This window comes from Thermobia domestica, chromosome 10, assembly GCF_964235325.1.
Source record: "Thermobia domestica chromosome 10, izTheDome1.hap1.1, whole genome shotgun sequence".
NCBI lineage: Eukaryota > Metazoa > Arthropoda > Insecta > Zygentoma > Lepismatidae > Thermobia > Thermobia domestica.
This window is the reverse complement of record NC_137463.1, coordinates 114,691,125-114,715,973: the sequence shown is the minus strand read 5'-3', so window position 1 is coordinate 114,715,973 and position 24,849 is coordinate 114,691,125. Positions and strand designations below refer to the sequence as shown.

Sequence of the window (24,849 nt, the reverse complement as noted above, 5' to 3'; positions counted from 1 at the left end):
TCTCGTACTGGGGTGCTACCAAGCAAGATATAATGTACTGACATCCAAAGTACGTATTTCTGCAACTATCATCTTTGAATTGTAAAAGACCTCTCCGTTATGAGTTTTATTATTATTATTATTATTATCGGTCCCTACAGGACGCTATTGTTGTTCTGCTTGTCTGTCTGTCATACCTCCCCTGCCTGTCACATCTCCGCTATCTTGAGAATGATGATAGATAAAAGCGTACTGTTTTCGACACTTGTAGTGTACGACTACGAAGTACAACTTCTTGCACCATGAGTTGATAAGGTTGCGAAGGTGACAGTTAGTTCGGAACGATCAACACGGAAAGTTGCACAAGAGGGTGGCATGATCTATATGTCCGTCTTCAGAATTTTGTCCAGTAAACTTTATAAGCAACAGTATCAAAAATAGTTTAATGGCAGCGATTTTCATAACTAATTTTCCACTCGTTATGAATTTTACTCCCCCCTCCAAACCTACCCATTCTGCACCCAAACGATGCTAATGATTCCAACCGAGATGTGTAGTATTCTTGTTTCTTCTCCAAGGGATATTTTTTCCTTGCTTTCTGTTCAATTATTGCGTGAACTAATGCTTATATTGTAAAACTATGACTGGCAACATTTCTTTTTTAATTACCATTGGGACGACTACCAGTGAAGAGGCAAAATTGTTGGTTGAAAATGTATTATTTCCAGCAACTTTACTCTACATTTTTTTCGTAACTGCACTCATCACAAAGTTGACCTGTGGTAAGGCACTTTTGTTACACTCTGTATATTGACAAGATTTATAAAGCAGCAATATTTGTAGAATTTTTACGATAGTATGTGATTATATAGTATCAGATCGTCTAAAAAAATATTGAGCCTTTCGTGCTCGAGATGACATTAATGTCCTAAATTTTAGGGTATATGAGCTGCAGCGCGTCAGGTTTAACATCATTTGACAGCTGATACTTAAAACTAGTAGATGTACTAAAAATGTTAAAATTCTTAGAATCAGACGTAAGATATTGCGTGATGAAGATGAGTGAACTTTGCGCTAAACTGCTCTACATTTTACAATTTTATTTCGATAAAGGCACAACTGCTGCACAGGACTGTAAAGAAATTTGTGTCGTTTATGAGCAAGTTACGTTATCAGAAACAACAACCAAAAGATGATTCAGTCGCTTTCGTTCTGGAAATTTCGGTGTCCAAGATGCTCTTCGAAGCCTCACTCTTCCTTTACGTTATACACAGATAACATTCCTTAAATCAATCTAAGCCAGGGCTGGCCAAATAGTCAGTCACCCTGAGTCCCTAGCAGATCTTCAAACTTTCTAGAAAAAGTTAGATTATCCGAAAAGAAATCTGACACACCACTCGTTTCTTTTTCTTTTTTTTTAAAATTGAAATAAGATGATTTCGAATAAAAAGACAAGCGAAAGCATACCATTTCCATGAAATATTGGTACAGTTTTTCTTCGTTGTTATGTCAAAGGATAAATGCGTGTGTTTGGTGTGCAGCTCTTGTGTTACTGGGACGAAGAAACATAATTTGAAAGCATCACCCCACTTTGTATATATGTCTATAAACCATCTATTTCCTCTTAAAAATGAATTACAGAAAATTAAATTGCAATGCCAGTTAAAGAAAGTGCAGTTGCACATAGATACATCACTAAATTTTCATAGTATGAGGTACGTCATTAAATCAAGAAGTTTGTCCACCCCTGGTCTAAGTCTGGCTGAAATTTCTGCCATGTGTACAGATCTAACCAAGAAATAATACAAACAACAAAGCCAAACCAAGTTTCTTTTTTCCTTTTTCTGACAACTTCATATTTTTTCTGGTTCTTCATGCCCAAACAGTTACGAACTCGAAGGTTCACCGTCACAGAAAGAAAAACCTTTCCATTAGATCCTACCAAATGTAAAGCTAATCGAGTTTCCTAACTCTCAAATTTTGGTCTATACAGAGATGTCTCAGGCTTCCCATCTAGATCTGTATACGTTCCAAGTGATCAACATGTTCCGCCTATACCAGACATGCCCATGATTTATTGATATTCGCGTTCCTGTTTCTATTTTTTTCATTTCTTTCTTTCTTTTTTTTTTTTTTTTTTTTCAAAGCTTGTCATGCTATACATTTTTCTTAAAACTTGGTTTCAAGAAACGTCAGTGTATGTTTCCTTTTTATGCCGTCATCTGCCAACTTCCATATCTTTAATTTTTTTTTTTTTTAAGTAAGGAAAGTGTACAGAGGATTTATACAAAGTGTTTATTATAAACAGAAAATTCGTACTTAAAATATTTTGAATGTAGTGGATGTTCTCAACAAAATAATTGCCAGAAACTGACTTGTTAGTTATAACACAAGAAATAAATAACACAAAATAAGCTGATCATACTCTCGTAGCTCAGTGATCGACCACTAGCACCGAATGAATGAATGAGTAAGAGTCAGCATGAGGCAGTTCACTCTGTTCATATTATTTACTATTTGTATGACTTAATGATAATGAAATGACTGTTACAGACAAAGAAAAAAAAATACATAATGTAATATGTAAGCTTGGTTACAATTACAAAAGAGCACGTAACCCGCGAAGCGAGAGTTCAGGGTTCTGTATCCTTTTAACCTTCAAATATTAATTAACAATAATTAAAATCTTCTCATAAGAATTAAAGTGAATTAATACATATTAAGCCGTATAGTATCTCCTACAATCATTGTGCTTTATTAGTGCAGTTTCTTAAACCTTTTTTCTTTTTTAGGTATACTTTTCTTGTAAGTTGGAGAACTGGAAACAATTAATAGTTAAATTTCGTCCAGATGCAAGAATGAAAATGAAACTGGCTGGATTATTTGCTTTACAACTGAGACATTATTTGCGAAAACTTCAAGGATTTGATTGCAAAAGCTTTAATTGTTAAAATACACAAATTGTGACTACAATGGAAACAGCTTAATTTTTTTTCATATTCGTCACGCTATATCAGCTGATTCTTATAAAAAGAACTATACATAAACATAGTTCCTTGTAGAATTGTTACTTTTTTCCAGGGAATATATAACACGCTGTTGTGATTTGTCTGACAGATACATGAGGCAGACGTATAGCAATTAGTGATGTGATTTGGTATCGAAAATTGTGTAAGAAATTTTAATTTTGGTCTTAACGAATTTGGTTACGATAGAACTATCAAGGTAAAGTTTGTTTGGGATCTCAAGGTACCACAAGATGAACGATAAGATTATAAGCATTGAATCAGAAAGTTTTAAACATGAAAAAGATAAATGAAAGTACACAGGTCATTTCATATGAAATCAACATACTAAAAGCATGTTTTTTCCTCAGATTCTCGGATTTTAATGATTTTTACGTTACACCAAGATATCATAGCAAGATTTTAAAATGTCAAATTTCAACCTTCTAGGTTTATTAGTCTCCGAAATTTCAATTTTTTGTCAAAATATGCTGATATATCATCTTTAATTAGATATGTCTCAGCTCCTAATTAGCATACGGAACTGGAACTTGCATCGTTCCAAAACCCTTGCTTTAAGCTTCTTTAGACATTTAAGATAACTTAAGAATGGTGTGTATAAAAAACTTTTTTTTTTGTTTGTTTGTTTAAAGCTTAAACCAAGAGCCTTGCAATCATGCAAGTTCCAGTTCTATACATCAATTAGGAGACGAGATATATCACATTAAAAAGCCTGATATATGCAATTTATTTTATAACAACTGGAAATTTCGAAAACTTCAACCTAGAAGGTTGTAATTTTGTATTTTTCGATCTTCCTATCATATCTTTATATGATGTAAAAATCATTATAATCTGAGGGATCAGTCTAAAACGGTGTGTTGAATTGACCCACACGTTTCATTGTGCTAGCGAAAACCTGACGGTTTCAAAACTATACACTGTGTAATTATATTTACTATAGTGTACTTGCATTTCCATCTTTACTAATGCAAAACATTAAAGATTTCATCTTCATAATTTAGATTTTTTACTTAGTTAGTCTAGAAATATTTTCAGACACATAAAAGTGACTCTTTGAAATAAAATTATTAGAGTGAAGTCTTTTAAAAGTCGTATGCTATGTTTTCGAAACTAAAGCATGTTTTACACTCATAATAAAAATGATGTACCTCTGCTTTTATACAAAGCAAATTTACAATCATATAATAGTCATATATTAGCTACCGTAATAAGATGGGCGTTCATAAAGTTTGTACATTTAAAGGTTTAAAAAGAAAATCATGATCTACATGTTTATTAATCTTCTACACATTATCCACTCAAGTGAACACGTTTTCTCCAGCGTTGTACGATTGGCCATTGTCACGCACAATGGTACGTTGTCACAGGCCATTGCTTTAGAATTTTGACTTTTTGGCTCTGAAAAGAGTTCACCTCAACATCACTACCGAAACGTTTTCTACGTATTGGTTCTTCCATTGAACGAAAGAAGTCGTCGTTACTGGGTGCCATGTCTTGGGAGTATGGCGGATGGTGATAAGGTTTCGTAGTTTAGACTCGAACAAAAGGTTACATTTCTTTGGGCGGAATGAGCTAGGGCATTGTCATGGAGGATTCAAACACATTTTGAAACCATTCTTCGTCTCTTCTGCTTAATCTCTTCGTACACCTTTCTCAGTAGAGCTTGATATTAATCTATTCCCTGTAATCTATTCCCTTTTTGCATAGTCTGTTAGGACAACACTGTGATAATACGAAACACTTAGTATCATTTTTCCAGAAGAGAAATGCGTCTTTGCTTCTTTGGTGGTGGTGGTGAGGAGTCAAGAATGCTTTCTTGATTTCCTCTTTTCTTGGTCGTAATGGTGAACCAAATTTCTTTCATTATAATGAGGTGGCTTAAAAATGGACGTCATTGTTCCTGCATATTTACAACATCGTATCCGCGAATGTCTTTAGCTGCACTATTTGAGTGGCTGTCAGCACATGAAGAACTCGTCGGGCCGACACTTTTGTCATACGACGTTCGCCATTCATGATCTTGTGCACTGAGCCGGAACTAATGCCAATCTCTCCGGAAATTATTTGAGTGGTATACACCTATTGGACAACACTGGAGTTTCCACTGATTCTGTGACCTTTGGTTTCCCCCCATCAGAGACGGCCTACCACTTTGTGATGCGTCTTCACTCTGTGAACACATTGAAACAACCTTTTTTTTCTTTTCTTTTTTTCTTCACAGTCTCGTATGATGGCGAATTATTTCAATACACAACCATCATTTCACCGTGAATTTGCTTCGCCGATTTCCCTTGCAAATGCGAAAAACGTATCATACCATGAGCTTCCATAGTAACATCATCACGCAACTAAAGCGAGAACCAAAAATCCTGTAAACATGAACAGTGGAAGATCTCATTGTTTTTCCATGGTATGGACGTATTCAGATATTTACACTATTCCTAGCTAAAGGTACAAAATTTATAAACGTTCCTTCTATCTGAATATTTTGTAGAAAATGTTTGATTAAGTTTCTTTTCTGTTAAGAAACAATAACCTAATTAATAAAAAATACTTGGAAATGATTATCCCTATCTTGATCAGAAGCAGACTGCAATTATTCATTAAGTTATTCCTAAATAGACAATTCGTTACATAAAATAAATAATAATTTAGTTGGTTGATTGATTTAGAGTTCAACGTCCCGTTCAGCATCAAGACTATAAGACATGAACCTACTGAACATGGAATCTGAATTACGTGAGTTCCTACCAGAAATCGAATGCTAACCGTCAGCAACTAGGGATTCAAAATAATAAAATCTAAGCATTTTTGTACGATATTTAGATCTTTTGGTGTCCTAATATGGTATACTGGAAGCGCTATGGAATTAAACAATCAAAGAGAAATTATTAAGGTGTACAGTCCGCAGCAAAAAAACTGCAACATGAGCATGTAAGTTTATTGTGAAACTACGCCTAACAGCGCAGGGAATCAACATAACGCCTAAGTGGCACGAATCACAACAGGAGAAACCGCCGTCCTCCCCTGCACACTTATTTTGGAGCAAAAGACTTAGTCGTTTCACATAAACTTACATGCTCATGTTGCAGTTTTTTGCTGCCGACTGTACATGCTTCATTCCATCTTGCATCGATAAGTAAGTATGTCAAGATGCAAATAATTTTGTTTCATAGCACTTCATATGCTTTAATACCATACTAGCTAGCATAAGACACTCCTGCATACTAAAGCAAATTTCCTTAGGAAACTAAAATTTAAAAGATGAAAATAACAAGGTAATATGAAAGCTATAAGTGTGTATAATACAGCTGTTCTAACAAATGTTTAAATAATGTAATTCTTTTTAACTAATGCATGATAGTGTTCTGAGAAACTCTCGCCTTGATAGTATTCATGTTCACATGTTGTTCACTACATACTACCACTAATGAACGTAGACATTTCTTTTATGCGGATAAAATTACAAGCACTATGTGTCTAGGTGTGCCAGAAAGTGTTCAGGTAGTCTTGTGTGAGAATATGAGTAATTTTTCCAGTAATAATAATAATAATAATAATAATACAGAGGTTGTTTCACTTTGCATTTATCACATAGTTTTGAAAATCCATAGTGCAAGGTGCGGTAGTGCCGATGTGCCTCCCTGGTTTTGAAAGATGTCCCTGCAACTCTTTCACAAACTTCCAGTGTCCATTCATAGTTGTCACATGCTTCCTGCCCTGCTGGATGCCTTTTAAGCAGTCAAAATTCACAAAGTCCATTGGACTTGTGTCTGGAGACTCCACAGATATCTCGTTGAAAGGTATGGCCTGTGTTCCACTAGCCTTCAAATCCTGGTAGAATGCAAGGGACAATTTTGAAGTGTGTGTTGAAGCTTTGCCTTCATAGACACGGACCACCCGTTCTCGTTCATTTCTGGTAGTTTCTGTTCGTAGATCAGCCTCAAGTTGTCCTGGTAGTACTGCGAGTTGATTTTCTTCAGTTCTTCTTTCTACTAATCTTCAGTTGATCTTGGTAACATTGTTCGGCAACCATCATGAACTCTTTCGGAAAAGAATCTTTGCTCGATCCATTTTGTAAAGAGCTTCGCGTCTTTTGCCGATGTACGTAATGACCCTTGCTTTGCCACAGTCGGAAAAGTATACCCATACTTCATCCAATGTAGCGACGTATCTCCACCTTTGGCTTGCCAGATGCCGCTCGTACTGCTTCCCGAGCGTTACACTTGCGTTCCCGTAGATAGACATTGGTAAGATGATGATTGCTGGAACACATTTTCAAGCTTCAGTCGTTGGCGCAAGGTGCGGTTGACAGTTCTCAATGACACATTTAGACGAGTCCATTTGTCTTTGCATCGGGGAATTTGCTTGTATCAATTCTGCAAATTTCACCTGCGTGCTGGTTGGTATTGTGCGTGGTCGTTTTTATCAAATACTACATTTTGACAGACTTGCCTCCAAGGCCGGGCGAATTTATTCTGCGCGTGGAGGGAAGGAATCACGTTTGATCAAATATACGTGGAACAGCTTTCTGTAATAATAATAATAATAATAATAATAATAATAATAATAATAATAATAATAGAGCAGAGAAAAAATTAGCCCTGTCACATTATAGTTTTGTTGATCAACCCAACTGAAGAGACAGTGACATTTTGTTGCCAGCGCGAAGTCTAGATTTGACTCCATTGAATTTCTTCTTTGAGGCTATTTAAAAGACATTAAAAAAGCTGTGTTCCACTTTTTATAATTATTCTTGAGATATTTTGAGATTGGCCGACAAAGGGCCAATCTCAAATACCTTACTTATTTAACTTTTTACGACCGTATAAAGTACCCTTCGTGGCTAATGCGCGTGCTTTCTGTACATTCCACTTTGATCAGTAGGCTTCGTCTTATCTCATCTTGATGATGGAAAGAACAATTATCAAGCAACCATAGAAGCTATTCGTAAGGATTTAATCATCTGAGGCTGTGACCTGAGGTAGAATTATGTCTGATGTCTGCAGGACTATAAACAAACACGTAATCTAATTTGTTATATTATATTGGGGGTATATACATTTTTGTTTCAAAGTGTCTTAAAGCTTATTTTTGAAACCATAGAGATCTTTTTCGACATCTCATTTGTACATTGTGACACTATAAATATTGTACTGACCTTCGAAAACCGTACAGAATTAATGTCACTGTAAATGTTATATTAGCATATTTTGTATGTTTGTTCAAAATTTTAAGATACTTACCATCATAGCTTCAGTGATTTGTAGTGTACAAGTTATTTCTGTAACGTATTTATAACATGGTTAAAAATAACGATGGCACAAGATGTGCGATAATTTTCAGGACAAAGGTAAGTTTTATATAGAAAAATACGTATATGCTCATTTTTTTCCTTTTCTTGTTTTGCAAAATGCGAAAGCTATAAGGAAATCAATAGAAGTACATCCAATTCAACATCAGAAGCGTATTAACGTTTGCTTGTAATAGTATCAAAGAGTCAGATATTTACTTGGACTCGAATTCCACGTACTTTAAATCTATTTTTCTGCAACTATAGTATTCCATCTTACAATACATTATGTTTTTTCTCCTATTAGACGATTTTGGAAGAAATAATAACAAGCACTTTGGTAGCTATAAGGTTGTTAATAGAAACGGAGCTAATGATGATGTGATTTTCATCTCATTCATGGAATGAAAAAGTTTTCTTTGCTCGATTTTATAATAATTCCATCATCACATTGGTATTGGACTCATGCTTTTGTTCGAAAATGCTTCTCGATCATCGGAATAAATAAAATTGAACATAAATGTCATAGAGTTTCATAGTAATTCAAACCGTCCGTTCAATCGTTAATTATACAGTACAGTAGTTAAGGTTTGAGTATTTCATGACTCAACGTATTTGCTTTTGAGCTGTATTTTTGCTGGAATCATGCATTACTTTTTTCTCTGTCAAGAGAATTCATCACATAAAAAGAAATAACTGAAATTATTTTGTAAGCTAGTTTGATAAGAATGTTCTAGACATTTGTTTCTGTGTTTCTTCACTCTGCTAGAGAAATGAATTTGAAATTTCGTCGATATTCAGTATTCTTATATGTGTATGCTTGTAATGAGATTTTTTATTCTGTAAAGTAGTATTTTTAATGGTCTACTTTTGAAATACTCCTCGAAATTCAGGGCCATTTGTGACATTTATTGTTACAGCTTTTACAGGTATTACAGCTGTTACAAAGCTATATTTTTCTTATGTAATTATTTTTGTACCTTCTAAGCAGTTCATGTACTTTTATTTAAGTGAGAAACCACAAGTGTTGTGCGTTTGAAATTATATATTGAGACATACGCGTGTGCAGCGTGTTAGGAATGAATGGAGACGCCAGTTGAAAGGTACTTGTGGTTCAGATGCCAAATCTAGTTCTGTGAGATACATCCATATCCAAAATGATTGTCGCATATCTATAACTGTCTTCTTGTAAGAATATAATTTGATAATGATTTTACAGGATACTTTTAATACTGATACTATGTGTATAATCGGTAAATGTATACTTGTAGTAAATTTCATAGGCAAAGAATTATAAATACGAAAATTAGAACGACTAAAACAAAATGTTGCTAAATGGACAAAGAAAGTTTTATTTTCGTTTTATTGTTCTTGTTTGCTGCTCTTTTGACATGAAATTTGCCACATACATGACTTTGCTGATTATACACATACTAACATTATAAGAGATACCGTCGAATTCGTTATCAAATTATATTCATTCAACAACATATTTATAGACATGCAACAATAATTTTGGACATGAGTGTACATGGGACGCCAATGCGTGCCACGGCGTGGGAGACGTTCACATTTCCAATCCAATAGTGTTAAACTGCAACTACATGGGAATGCTCATTTAACCAAGTTACTTCAGTATCTGCTTTTAATAATTTTAGATTTAACACACTTTTATTAATTTACTGTACACTTTATATCTATTGGTCAAATTGTGTTTTCTTGCGTGGGCATTAAATGTGAAACAGAAGAAAAGCAATATGGAGTGTATGGCATAACTAAGTCTAAGGAGAGCCGTGGGATCCCTTCCCGAAAATCTGTAATTTAAATATAAAAAGTACAATTTTCAAGTCGCTCTGATCTTGTAAGAATCATATAAGGTGTTATCAAATAAGAAAATCCGTTTCAAAATAACCCGACTTCTGTTACATGAGACAGTTACTTTTGTGTTGTGTACCCATAGGTGTACGTAACATAGGAGCGGTGGGGCATCAGCGTATGCACATTGTCTCCCAGGTGGCGAGGGGCTGTTGGTTAATAATTTCCTCTTCTCCCTTAGGTGCAGCGTGCTGCTGGGTGGTTGAACAATGTAGTGCTACTGGAAGAACAGCGGTGTGTAACACACTTTCTTCATGCTAAAGGTACTCATCCCGCGGATATCTATCGAAAAAAAGTAACCTGTATGCAGTGACAAGTGTGTATCGGACAAAACAGATGGCGCTTTCGTACTGGATGAGACACGTTGAAGAACGATTAGTGGACAGAATATTTGACAAATCGCATTCCTGATGTGACAGTAACTTTATTGACAATTTCATTCAACACGATGTGAAGAAAGTGTATAACCCCCTGCTGTTCTTGCATTGTCACACCTGTTAGCAGCACCTTCATTGTTCAGTCTGAGAATACAAGAACATGTTGAACGTGCAGAGAAAAAGAGAAAGCGATTAGTCAACCGTCCGTCGTCACTTGGTAAACAATGGGCATGTGTTGAGTTCCACCACTACCATGTCACATACACTGGGGTAGACACACGAAATAACTGTGTTACTAACATGTTTGTCGAGTTGTTTTGAAATAGACCATTTGATTTGATGACATCCTACATATTTGTACGAAATAAAGAAAAAAAATATTCGAACCAGGCAACAATGAATTAAAGCCGGAATAAGACGAATTTACAACCTTTCTTAAGTGTAGAATTAACTTATTAATTACTAATGCCAGCAGATATGATAACCATTTTTTAACCTTTCTTTCTTTGATCTACTGGCATTCCATGTACTTAAGTTGCACACGCGTATGGTTCTTAAGTGAGATGGTTAAATTTCATTCGTGTTGATTAGTGATAAGCTTGCGCAAAGCGAACAATGTTAAAAAAATACGTGTCAGAAGCTGTTGGTGTTTATGTTCTTGGTAAACGTCATCAACACTATAATATTAGGAAGAAAGATTATGAAAAATGGCAGAATGATTCTCTTTTAATTAATTACTCTGAAAGTGCTCTGGGAATGGGTAATGCTGTTAATAGGGTACGCTACAGTAAATATTCATGATGTTTTGATGTGGCGTACAATAACGAGCTAGATTGCCAGAATTTTATGATTTATTAACGTACCAAAAGAGTAGAGCTGAGAATTATCATTATTCGTTTTAAATTTGCGCGAGTAACAAAAAATAAGCCAGCTTTCCTTTAGAATACAAAGATTTAATTAAACCAGCATACATTAGACTAATATTATAAAGCTATTTAGAATTACAACAGGGAAAAAGACATTATCATTGGAGAAAAATGAGAGACTGATAACATAAATACCCTATTTAGTTCCAGTTTATTTTTATATTTACTTTTAAACATAAAACTGTGAAAAAAAGTACATAGATGTGTTTCCAAGATGTATGATTGCGAAAGTTGTTAATTTATTTAATTTTTTATTTGTGTTTAGATTGATTGATTGTTATGCTTGTTTGATGAATGTTCTATTTCAGTTTCTTTTAATTATATATATTTAATGTTGTATGCTCAATCATGCTTTCTTGTATTTTAATAAATATGTAATAATGAGTAAATGAAATTCGCTTTGACGTAACATAACCTAGCTCCCCATAAATACTATAGGCTAGTGCAGAATTTCTCAACTTCTTTTCATTTGGGGCACGCTAAAGTATGTCTCAAGCTTTCGCGACACTCCTTCATGTGATTTTTTCCTAGATACAAACACATAAAAATACATACAGTATATTTTTTAAATTATGGAATGACTATGAGGTACTGTGCTCCGCAATAAAAAGTTCGCATATACTGTAACTTCCACATTTTCAATAACTCAGTTTTCTGAATATTTTATCGCTTCTTTGTGCTTTCCTTAACAAAACAGTGTAGTAATGAATAATTATAATTTTGGAGAAAAAATAAGCAAAATAACAAAATTATAAGTAAAAAAGCTTTATTCTTATAAAACCTTAATCTGTCAAATAATTACGCGAAGAATAACCCGGGGGAAATTAGAGGGAAAGTGACTCGACACAGTAAACAGGTATTAGCAACACTCACTAACATGTCAAGTTATTGAACAGAAACATGAACTGAAACACGCAACTACGTATTTCAGCGTTGCATTCTGCAATTCACTCTTCATGCACAGTTCCAATATGCAAAATCAATCAATATCTTCAGTTGAAATTACTGAAATAGGGAGAAAATGACTGTTTAAAACTTCACGTGTAAACCTGCGTTTGGAGCTATATATTAGCAATATTACAACGTATTCTTTCATAAGTTGTCTCGATGGTCAAGGGTGTTTAGTATTGCTCTTGAAATTCTAGTACGAAGGGCGGCAATTCGAATCTGCCTCCAGGAGGGTGTTTTATTATTATTATTATTATTATTAATATATGGAAACATTTCTTTAAATATAAAGTTCTGTTTTGAAGTGCTAGAAAAAACAAAATCATATGAGCTGTCACATTTCAAAACTAACTCTCATTTATTCACCCTTCCATAACTTATATACGAAGATACTAAAATGAGGAACTATAACATTGTTATAATGGGAACAGATTTCTGATTTGAATACCAACCTTAAACCACACGCCCAAAATGAAAATTATTTATGTTCCTGATACCTATTGCAATATACAGGTGTATATGTAGAGAAAGAGAGAGAGTATGTGAGAGAGATAAAAAAACAATATCTGTTTGTATTTTTAATTACAACATAAAAGTTATTGCAGTTCATAATCTGGATTGGTATAAGTCGATTTGAACGCTTGAAGCGACTTAATGTTCATAAATCTTCTTTTTCTTGAAGCTTTTGTAATTAATGTCACAAATAGTCCGATTCTTTGTAATATGTGCCAGAGAAATAAATACGTGTTTTTAGTAGAATAGTGTCGTCTACCCCTTGCTTCTGTTGATGGTATAAAAATAATGTTGAGCCGATTTTGAGTTTAACGTCCCTTTCAGCAGCGAGGCTATATGACACGTTTACCTACTGATTAGCGTGGAATCCGAACGACATGAGCTCATCGGGAATCGAACCGGGCCTCTTACGTCAAAGATGCGTACGCTAACCGTTTAGTCACAAAGGAATTCGGTATGAAAATAGAATACCACACATTATCCCATATTACTTCACCGACAGATTTCTGTTTTATGATCAGTTAAAATAGTATTTCTGGACACTGTAGCGAAAAATGTAATTGCCATTTCATGCACTGTGAGAAAAATACAAAGAATAAACACATTGAAAACGAAACAAGGAAAAGGGTTCAATGTAAAGAGCTTTGCCTCTCGAATAAATCACTCAATATATTGCAAGTGTATATCTCGAGCATTTCTAGTAGAACTATTAAAACACGCTGGCTTTATAACTTGGCTGTGTGGTCTAGTGGCTAGCACGTGCGTCTCTGGTGGACGGGGTCCCGGGTTCCATTCCTGGTGTAAGAACTTTTGGAATTTTAAATGTTCTCAGTGTATCTGTGTTCGTGTCCCTGTCGTTCAAGTTCACTGGAAATAACTATAAAACGAGTATAACCGAGTAGAAAATATACACAGGTTACTGACAAGGGCGGACATAGTGCGCACTTTGGTAACTGAACTTCGGGGCCACCTTCCGCGAGGTAACAGTATACATTTAAAGTGTAAATATTAAAAACTGCAATAGCCAGAAACCCGTCTTAAACAGGGTTTCCGCCAGGATTTCGAAATTGGGGGGTTCAAAAATTTAAAGGGGTGTGGGTGCTCAAATTTTAGAAAACTTATATTATTATTTTTACCTTTCTCGTATTATCCTAAAATTCTGCAATAACATAAAAGATGACACCTTTCCACTGCAATCCTAACTTCAACAAAGTACAAAATGTTGAATTGACCTTTTCGTTTCCTTCTTTTTTCTATTTTGCGTGATTACTCATTAGAAACAAGGTAAGTTATAATATTAACGAATTCACTGCCTGATGTTAAACTAAAATCCATCGTAGTTTTCGTAATAAATGTATGCATGAAAAAATAAACGTCGGATGTTTTCTTAAATTTATCATTTCTCTTTGTCGATCTTAGATTTGTATTTGTCCTGCATAAAATGGAAAATTTTCATTTTTCACTACTGTGGTTAGGTTAAGTTAGATGAACTCGATCTGATGTCTGCTACAGATATACTAACATGATATACTAGAACATTTATTGCTAATTGCAGATATTGCACATTTACCGCAATTGTAGGTGTATATTAACTCAGTGGCGTAACTAGTTTTACTGCGCCCTGTATGTATCGGTAATAGATTTACTCATACCCGCCCCCTGCCCCACACATTTCAGCTTCTGCGTTATATATATATATAGATATATATATAGATAGTATATAATAGTGGAAGCTGGAAAGGGGCGCGGCATGGTGATTGCAATGACTCACGCAAGACTTTCACCAGGCAGCTAGCTAGACAAACATTGCAGTGACAATTGACCGGGTATCGCCCAGTGGGGATCTAGAAAGGGGGCGCGGGGCTCGCGCCCCACTCCATGAGGAGTAAAATAAATAAATTAGTTACTAATGAAGCGCTTGTTCAAAGGCTGTGGGAAAAAGTTTTATATTTTTTCTCAAAAGAAAGATTCTGAGTGCGTTCTCCACTCATTGCAGATAATGTATGCGTTTCCAGTTCATAGTAATCCTGGATTCTTTCGTGTTGAACAACATGCCTTTCTTCAATGCCGCCTCCGGAAGGCGGAGATAAACACGTATTATGAAGCACTGCAGTCCACATTTTCAGTTAGCGAACCAAATATCGAAAAATGTCTCCAGTTTATTTTTCAGACTTGCTCCCCTCTTCAAAAATTCTGGATCTGCCTCCAGTTGCCAATTAACTGCTGATAGTCATAGCATAGTTACCACAGTCGTTGTGTAAAAAATGTTTTTGGCGCTTCGTGTTTATCAGTGGAAAGTGTGCGAATTATAAGGGGAACACTTGATGTATGTTACAACCAGGGGCATCATCTGAGACTTCGCTTGAGGGGGACAAGAGCACTACCGACTTAAGACTTTCACGTTTTGTACTAGTATATTAATAGACAATTGATTAAAGTATGTATTCCTCAAACTCTTGGGGGTAATTGTCCCCTCGTGTTCCCCTAAATGACGCTCTTGACTACAACTGTTATAGTTTCCCATGCTATTGTCGTCTGAAATGACGCCCCAGTGTTGGGTAAGTTACTTGTAAAAATGTAACGCGTTTTAAGTTACTTTACTTTCCCTTAAAATGTAACGCGTTACTTGCCCCATAAACGTAACTGTTACCCTATTTCGAGAGTAACGCGTTACTTTTAGGTCCGAAACTTTGAATATGTTAAAAAATCTTATTACTTCAATATTCCGTACTATTGCTATTATTATTATTATTATTATTATTATTATTATTATTATTATTATTATTATTACACGTTCTGAATCGCTTTATATAGATGCAAAAACAAATTCTTACTTGATGGCTATATGAACACTTTCATATAATGTAACACTGACTAAAATGCCATACTGCGTTACTCGTAGGGATGGGCACGAGTGAGTTTTCTTTGAAACTCGACTCGACTCTAAACAGACATCTTTGAGCTCTAGTCGAGAACGGCTCGAAAAGTTTCCTCCAACTCAACTCGAATTGGGGTCCAGTTTCGAGTCAAACCGAGCTAAATTGAGCCAAATCCTGCGTGTAGTTTCAGGCAATCTCTTCAAGCATCCTACATAGACAATATAATTATTTTCAATGATACTACTACTACTACAACTTATTATAACAACACTGTATAAACATGACAGATAGACAGTTTGTATCTGAATACTAAAAAACTAGTTGATTGCCAACCTCGGTAGACGTGAAGTCTAGGAGTCAAGGACATTGTTCATGAGCTTCTGAATTTGGGTTTAGAACTGTCAACGACTTTAGCAACTCGGCTCGCAGCTCGCTCACTATCGAGCCGAACCGAGAAGTGAGCCGACCCAACAGCTCACAACCGAGACGGCTAGAGCTCTGAGCTCACTTGAGCCGAACCGAGCAGATGGCTCATCCCAACCAAGCCGCCTCGAGCCGATGGTTCGTCCCATTGGCTCAGTTGAGTCTAGCCGAACTGAGCTCGTTTAAAAAAATCTCTTGTGGTCTCGTTATCGAGACGAGACGAGATGCGAGCAGGTTCTCTCTCGTGAGTAACTTTAAAAGTATTCCATATTACTGCTTACATTACTCATGACTTACTTTCCAGTGTAATCAGGCTATGATTTCAAACCTAGTTAAAACGAGCTGAACGAGCGAACTAACTCAAATCCACTCGAAACTCGAGGTCAAAAACAGTGAATCGACTCGAGAAAATTAACTTTGACTGTAGTCGAAATTCGATTTGAAATCAAGGCGAGTCGAGCTTTAGCCCGACTCTTACCCATCCCTATGCGTTAGAAAAAATGTCTGCTTATTGTTATTCTGTTAAACTAATTATATAATATCTGTCCACCATCATCCTCAGCTTTTAAGAAAAAGCATTCTTTCAAATGTTCGAACCGTAAAATATTTTCGTTCTCCATCTTTATAAAAACACCACCATTCAAAATAAATTGACTACCGGTACCATTGCAGTCGTAGTTCACTCACTGAATGTATTGATTTGGAGCTGTCAAAATCTGACAAAATCTTCCAGGTGCTTGCAATCAGTACACGTGATTTCCCTGAGACTATCCTCATCTTCCAAAAACTGCAAGTGGCACTAAGATCTTATTTGTTTCTCTGTGTAGCGGTGATTATCGGTCACTGACATACATAGTTCATGCACCATTGTTCCATTCTGAAAAATTCACTTACCGGAAATAAACATTTGTTTCCAAAAAATATATACATACATTGTAGTTACTCATCCGAAATGTAACGCGAAAAAAGTAACGCAAACTAGGTACGTTACTTAAAAATTTGTAACGCGTAACCGTTAGTTACTTGAAAAAATGTAACGCGTTACTTGCGTGTTTACTTCCCAAGACTGTGACGCCCCCAGCGTTTACTTCCCTTTATAATAGTTGTAAATCGCACACTGTCCACTGATAAAGACACGAAGCGCCAAGAACATTTTTTACATAACGACTGTGGTAACCATAATATATCTAGTGATATCAATATACAGTGGTGTATTTAGAATTTTGTTTCGGAGAGGGGCTATGCACAACACGTGAAAAAGTACATAAGAAAAGGAGGGGAACCAAAAAGTTATTTAAATGTGGGTTAGCAGGCCTGTGCTGTGTGGTCATACGGTTAGCGTATTGGCCTGCGGAATCAGATCCTAATTTCAATTCCCGCGCAAAGTAATTTGATGTGTACTTTTTCTACTCAAATAATAAGTTCATACATTTTAACTTCGATAAAAATAATGTATTTATCCGTAATTTATTAATTTGGAAGAAAATACAAATTGCACCAAATATGGTTTGTTTTTGTTGTAAATAACCATATGATCTCTAATAATAATAATAAACTTATTACTAAGTACCACTTTATAAAGCTAGTTTGCAAAACAACTATCGAAATTTGTATTGTGTGTAATTTGAGTAAAGTACTAATGTATGAAATTATTATTATTTGGGAATACAAAAAAAGAGGTTGCCCAAAATACAATAAAATACGCTATACTGTTTGTGCTTACTGTTGATACGTCAAATTTGAAGAAATAGGATGGGGACACTTATTGAACACGAAAGGCCTTATTTTGCATATAGGCCTATAATATCTACCCACAATTTCAGTCGCTTCAGTCCACTCTTTCCGCCACCCAACCGTTTTATTATCATTATTATTATTTTCAGCAAGAAAATTCGAATCACGTATTCCCTCATCTTACGCCTACAATATCTGTACACAATTTCAGTCACTTTAGTCCACTCTTGCCTTTTGTGCGTCAACTATCTAACTTTTGAGTGGGTGCTTTTGCCCATAAAACCGTTTCTCCGCAGAAGATGAAAACTCGTATTCGTTTATTTTTTGCGTATTCTTCCTATACAAAGTTTTGTTGCAATTCTTCATGTTCTTTAAACACTTTTGACAAACTGTCATTAGCACTCATTTTAAGTCTACAATCTGTGCACAATTCCATTCACTTCAGTCCACTTCTTTTTGCCTTTCGGACGTCAACTTTCAAAATTTTGCGTGGGGGCTTTTGCCCCTAAAACAATTTTTCCGCAGAAAATAAAAAAAAAAACACGTATTCGTTTATGTGTAATATCTACCTGTTAAATCTTATCAAAATTGGAGTGTTACACTTGAGAAGTGCTACATGTTAGACTTGTACAGTTTAAACCGGGCCGCAGTGCCTCAGTGGTAAAGCGTTCACCTCTGGTGGATTGGATCTCAGCTCGCGCCAACTGAACTTTGTGGTTGACAAATATCATGTGCGTGGGTTTTCTCGGATTCTCCCAGTTTCTTCATTCCACCTTTTCATTCACTTATCATTATCACCGTCTTGTTTAGCCTTGCCGACATAATCGTGGGAGGTAAAACTTAAAGATTTTATTTCATTGTAAAGTTAAACGTCTCTTTCAGCAGCGAGGTTATATGAAACGGAACCTACTGATTAACGTGAAATCCCAACCGCATGAGCTCCCGCCGGGAATGGAAGACCAACTGAGTACGTAAGAAGTAGTGAATATTTTCATGAATTCTTATATCATATAAAAATCTCTTAGTCTGATACTAAATTATTATTATTATTATTATTATTATTATTATTATTATTATTATTATTATTATTATTATTATTATTATTATTATTAGAGCCTGGATTTATATGCAAAACGCATGTTTATAATGGCATGCAGAAACACATGGAAAATATTTTTTCTTTCCGACGGACTTATAAGGTTTCGTTTGAGATGCATATGATAGCGCATAGAAGTGCATATTATGAGTGAATTTCGATGTGCATGCATATTTCGTAAACTTTGCAGAATACTGCATGTTTCTGAATTTTATAGCTGTACACTAGAATATTTCAGAATATATCACAAGAAAATAGGTTATATTTAAAGTGAACTGAATTACTTTGTAAACGCAGGTATAGAATAAAACGTTGTATATACTAGAATAATAAAATAAAATGTATCCTAACGTAGTGCACCTGACTTGTCTTCCCTAACAACACAAAATGTGCTAGGCATGTGCCATTTAGGTGTCCCACTTACTTCTTAGGTACCTACAGTAGAAAGGTCGCTACAAGTGGTAGACAATAGAGCTATTGTTTCTTAATTATTTTATTGGGTTGACTATTTTCTTGTCTGTAGACCAGGTATTCCTGGGCAGATTCCTGGAAGGAGGAAGTATTTATTACCCGATCGTTAGGAGGGATGAGGTGGACCTGGAAGGGTTGAAAGACCTCTTTGCTGTGTGAAACATGATCCTACACGGTTCTTTAATCGAAAAATAATTTTTAATTAAGATATAATAAAACTAAAATATGTCTCAGACCATCAGAACTTCTATAAGCCCTGAAACGTGATCTTTTGTAATTACTCGAACACTATGTTTGAGCGTGCTGAAATTGTGATCAAATTTAAAAAGTATGATTAAATTAAAAATAATTAATATGATTACATCATCCAAAAATCCCCTGAAACATTACCCTTCAACCTCCCGTATCAAGTAGAAGCTTTTTTCCCTGTAGAGAATGTTCGCTATTGATTTTTAAAAAATATGAATTCTTTCGTTTGTTACACAAACATAATGTTAATTATTCCCCTCGTAATGATTACGTGAACACTCTTATTTGACTTGTATTATTAACAGATTCACTTACCGTAGAAAGTTCTGAACAATCGTATATAGCCAACTTAGAAAAATTTCTATGAAAGTCGAATAGCAAATATGTCAAAATTGTTCTGAAAATATTTTTAAAAATGTGTGAACACTAATAAAATGTACATCTATATGAGATTTCAGGAAAGTAGGAAAGGAATAAATATTTATTTATTTTTAATTTTTTCGCTGCGATACATTCATGCAGTATTGGAGAAACATAGATACGCACATCCGTCTGCCAGTTTCGCTTTCTTTGAATTGGCAACCCGGTGTCTCAACTGGCTCTGTATAGAGAGCCCGACCATCCTATCTGTTTGGTAACGCATGTGCAGTTTAGCTCCACCCCATTTCTGGTTTTCTCTCTGTCTTTTTGTGCACGATCATAGATGAGACTGGTAGCTGCCTGTCAGTCATCTTTTGTGATCCGAAGATTCAATTTTCTTCCTCCCTCTTTCCCTCACTGGCGACGCTTTTCATGTGAACAGGTAAATGCATCCTCTCTCCTTTCCCCGATGATTCACCACCTTTCTGCATGCCGACAACCCTTTCTCTTTCTTGTAATTATCCGGGTAGCTAGTTAGGGACACACCTTCCCCTCCCCTCCCTCAGCCATGAACAAGTTTGAATGTGCTTCCCCTGTTTTTCCCTTGTACGTTGTCTGGTGACAAGTCTTTGTCTAACGTGAAGTTTTGTGTCCCTCCCTTCTCTTTATTGCCACTTACCGCTTCATTCTTTGTTGGCTAGTTTTACCTGGGTCCCTTGTCTTATTGCTTTATTGTATATTCAGATCTCTGATTCTCTGTTTCGGCAGTAATACAAGATGCTTTGTTTCCTCACAATAAATTTAAATTAGTACGACACCGACAACGATTTCCATTTCTTTCGTATTGCTTCATTGAAATGTATGGTTTATTAAAATTTACTAGCAATAAAAGGTTTGACGGGTATCGGAACATAGGAATAAAGAAAATAGCTATTCTAGCAACGCCTTATCAATGTTCCTTTTGAGGGAACAAGCCGTAAACGAATTTTCTAGTAAAGACATGCTCCGTTAGGGCCATATTGCACATTAAAATCGTATTTATCAAGATCTGTTTTGTATTGTATGTCCCAATTTCAATAGAACCGCTAGGTATTGAGCTCCGCATACAATGAATTCTCTGTGCAATTGAAATCATATTTTTCAACTTTGATGGCTATTTTCTGGTGTTAATAAATCTGTTTTTGCACTGAAATCTTTGAAAACAATGAAATTTATTTTCCTTTTACCTTTTCTCTTTTAAACTAAGATGAAAATGATTCCAGACTTCCTGTCTCCTTTTATATTTCATAAATATATGTAAAACCAAGATATTTCCTAGTTTCAATAATATTTCCCCTACCCGTGTGTACATAGTGATTTTTTGAATGTATGTATTTTATGTGTTTTTGTCTGTGTTTTCAAGAGGAGATATCAAAAAAAAGCGTAACTTTTTTTACATTATTATTATTATAACAATTAACACAGGTTTGATATATATATTTCTAATAAGAATAGTTTACAAAGTTTGAAAAAAATGTTCTAATAAGAGGACATGGTTTGTCATGAAAATAATTGACGCGAGCTAAGATCAAACTATGAACCCCACACACCAGAGATTTGTACTCTACCACTGAGCCACCATGTTTCCAAAACCATAGAAGAGCATCACTGAGCTATCGCCACCCACGCACCAGAGATATGTACTTTTTGAAAAGATTAGTTGAGGGGGACAGCAACCCGCACCACCCTGAATAATTTATTTGTTCATGAATTGAAATAATATACCAACAAACACTATAGCTTTGCGTATGCTTTATTTATCAGTAAAGGGAAAAGGGAATTGAAAATTGTCTCATGGGCAACCAAACTCTTGTTTGAACAGTATGTATTTGTCTCGTCTCGTAGGCAACTTAACCAACAAAGAAGTATACCAAGAGATACACTATATGGTGAGGAACGTTTATTATTATTATTATTACGGGTTTACACATTTCTATGGGTGAAGCAAACGGAGTTTTTTTTACGATAGGATCTGAAACTATAACTAAGGATACATAGGATCCAAACCATATATGATACTTTCTTGAACCAGTTGTGGTCTTATTTACACGGAAATATCCGACTAGTTACGTAAAAAGTCAGGCTTATTAGAAATGCATAGACTTTCCTCAGAGCCGCCAATGATGGAAAAATGATTTAGTGCCGTTCATACTTAATAGTTTATGGCTTAGTGCAGAAACTATCTGGTGAATTTGTAGTGATCTTTATAACTGCATGCTTTTACTTAAAACTGAAAGATGTTTACGTATACTGCAAGCAGGATTAAACAGAATGGGGTAGTGACCAACATTTCTTGATTGTTTGTAGATGGCACTTATTTATTTTTATGTAGATACTATGTTATTTAAATATAATGTGGATATATGATATTACATTGCGTGAACTATTTGTTGAGAATTCGCAAGTATATTGGGAAGTGTTTCCGGAAAATGAACATTTTAGATATGTAAAGAACAGTTTATAACATATAGAAATGGAAGAAATAAGTTATATAGTATGTCAGCATTGAAAAATGTATGTTAGGACCTAAATAATTGATAAGTTGATATTTTTTTAAATTTAGTCCTTTTCATCGATTATTTTATACAATTAGCGTAGAAATGATTATTAAATAAATGTAAGAATGAGATGAAATGAAATTAATGTTAATGTATTGTAAAGTATATATACGAGGACTATTCGGAAAGTAATGTTTCCATATATGTATAAATACGTAACGGTCCAGGATTCTTTCTTGAATTGTAACCAATTAAAGAAGTCCGTCGGGAGCCATTGATACAACTACATCGTATATCATCGTGTATCATTGCATTAGATTACTTCTATTTTTATATTTTGATTTTAGGATAACGGTGCTTAAATGTATACAAACTGCTTGGTAGAAGAAGAAAAAAGAAAATATATGTTGTTAAATAAATGGATAAGAGGACAATATAAAAAAATATCTGTAACGAAGTTGTAAGAAGAGAAAATAATAAAAGGTAAATTCATAAAATGATTTGTATACATTTATGAAATTAGTCCGTGTTGATATATTATCTGGACTGTGGGCTAAAATAGACAATAAAATATTAGTTGTTATAAGTTATATAGGCAAAACAAAATGAAATTTGAAAGTCCGAGTAAAGGAGCATATTACAGATTCAAAAGTGGAAAATCCGGTGTCAGGTTTATCGAAGCATTTAAAATAAACGCAACACAGGGAAGAAGATTCAGAGAGACTAGTTTCTGAAAATTTATTTATTCATTTAAAAAACAAAATTAAATTTAGAAAAGAGATGGTTGAGTGACGAATGAGAGGTAATTACAAAACTTTCACAACATTGGCAAGGCAACGAAAACAATAACATGAGTTGGCAACCTTCCAACAAGGAACAAGAAAGACGCACAAATTGACTCCGTTATATTTTAGTTTGCATAATCTTCATCAGTTGATCACTGACGTACTTGACAACATGCTGACATACAAAACAGTTCTTCCCTTGGAAGGTCTCTTCCATTTTTATTCCTTGATATTTCTATTTTTTTCTTCCTGTTTTTAACCTCCGTGACCAAGACTCCAGGGGAGTGTCGAAAGCTTGGAAGCTTAAAGAAAATTCAGGAATAACAGAAATCTGAAAGTAAAATGATAGAATTCCTGAGCGTGGTTTTGTATTGTCTTTACGTGATGACTTGAGGCTTTATATCGGAAAAAATGGAGAAACCACCTGGACTAGTGATTCTGTGTCTAAAATCGTCAAAATCAAGTCTAAAAACATTATTAAAATACTTCGGGGTCACAAACGAGCCGCCCGCCGATATGCCACTGTTTTATTTTTTATATATGTATATAACGTCAGACATTAATAACTGACGAGAATACCAATGTTTACGTTCAAATGAAAAGAAACTCCAAACCAGATAGTCGAGCAAGGGATTATATGAATTTAACAATGAGGCAGTTCTTGGGGCTTTGTTTACAATGTCTGTAAAACAAAGGAATCATAAGAATTCATCAGAATTATTCGCTACAAATAGAACTGGCCTTAAATGCATCGGGCCAACTTCAATGAGAATTATTTCGATTTTTGATGCAAAGCATCAGGTTTGACATCAATAGTAGACACTAGCTTCACTGACTTAGTCAGAAACTGCAATAGTTTGTTACTATTGATGGAATGTAGTTGCGTTGCAGGTGCGGTTTTATTCAGTACATGGAGAAAAAATACAGACTAAATATGGAATAACAATTTATGCATTGTGTAACGCTGGCACTTGTTACACCAACAATATTACGGAAATTTATTGTGAGAAAAAAAATCTACAGGTTCTTCTGAGACGACAAACAAGCTTTATGATTGTGAGACTGACTGACCCGACAATAAAATAAATAAATAGAAAAAAGTCAAACCGAATGTCACTGTTGACAACTATTCAGTAATTACCCTGTCGCGGAATATTTGCTATCAATGATTGACTTTTTTTGAGGATCCTTTAGAAAAAAAAATCTGCCAAGTTTGTCATTTCTATACCAAGTCGATACCAAACAAATATTTCTTCGGAGTACACTATAATAAGATTTAGTTTCCCTGGTCACAAAATAAATAAATAAATTTACTAGTTTTATCGATTATGCATGGCACGAGCTAGCCTGATGAAGAAATTCGTAAACCGTTTCA

The 24,849-nt window shown here is 35.0% G+C and overlaps 1 protein-coding gene across 1 annotated transcript in view; it reads left to right on the top strand.

Moving 5' to 3' along the window:
• Positions 1-11,873, top strand: part of LOC145662667 (sodium/bile acid cotransporter 7-B-like) — a 48,652-nt gene extending 36,779 nt beyond the window's left edge. Inside the window, exon 7 of the mRNA XM_081728468.1 lies at positions 2,772-11,873. Within this exon, the coding sequence (XP_081584594.1) occupies positions 2,772-2,788 (17 nt within the window). The 3' untranslated portion in view covers positions 2,789-11,873. The remainder of the gene's footprint in view (positions 1-2,771) is intronic.
• Positions 11,874-24,849: the final 12,976 nt, after the last annotated feature.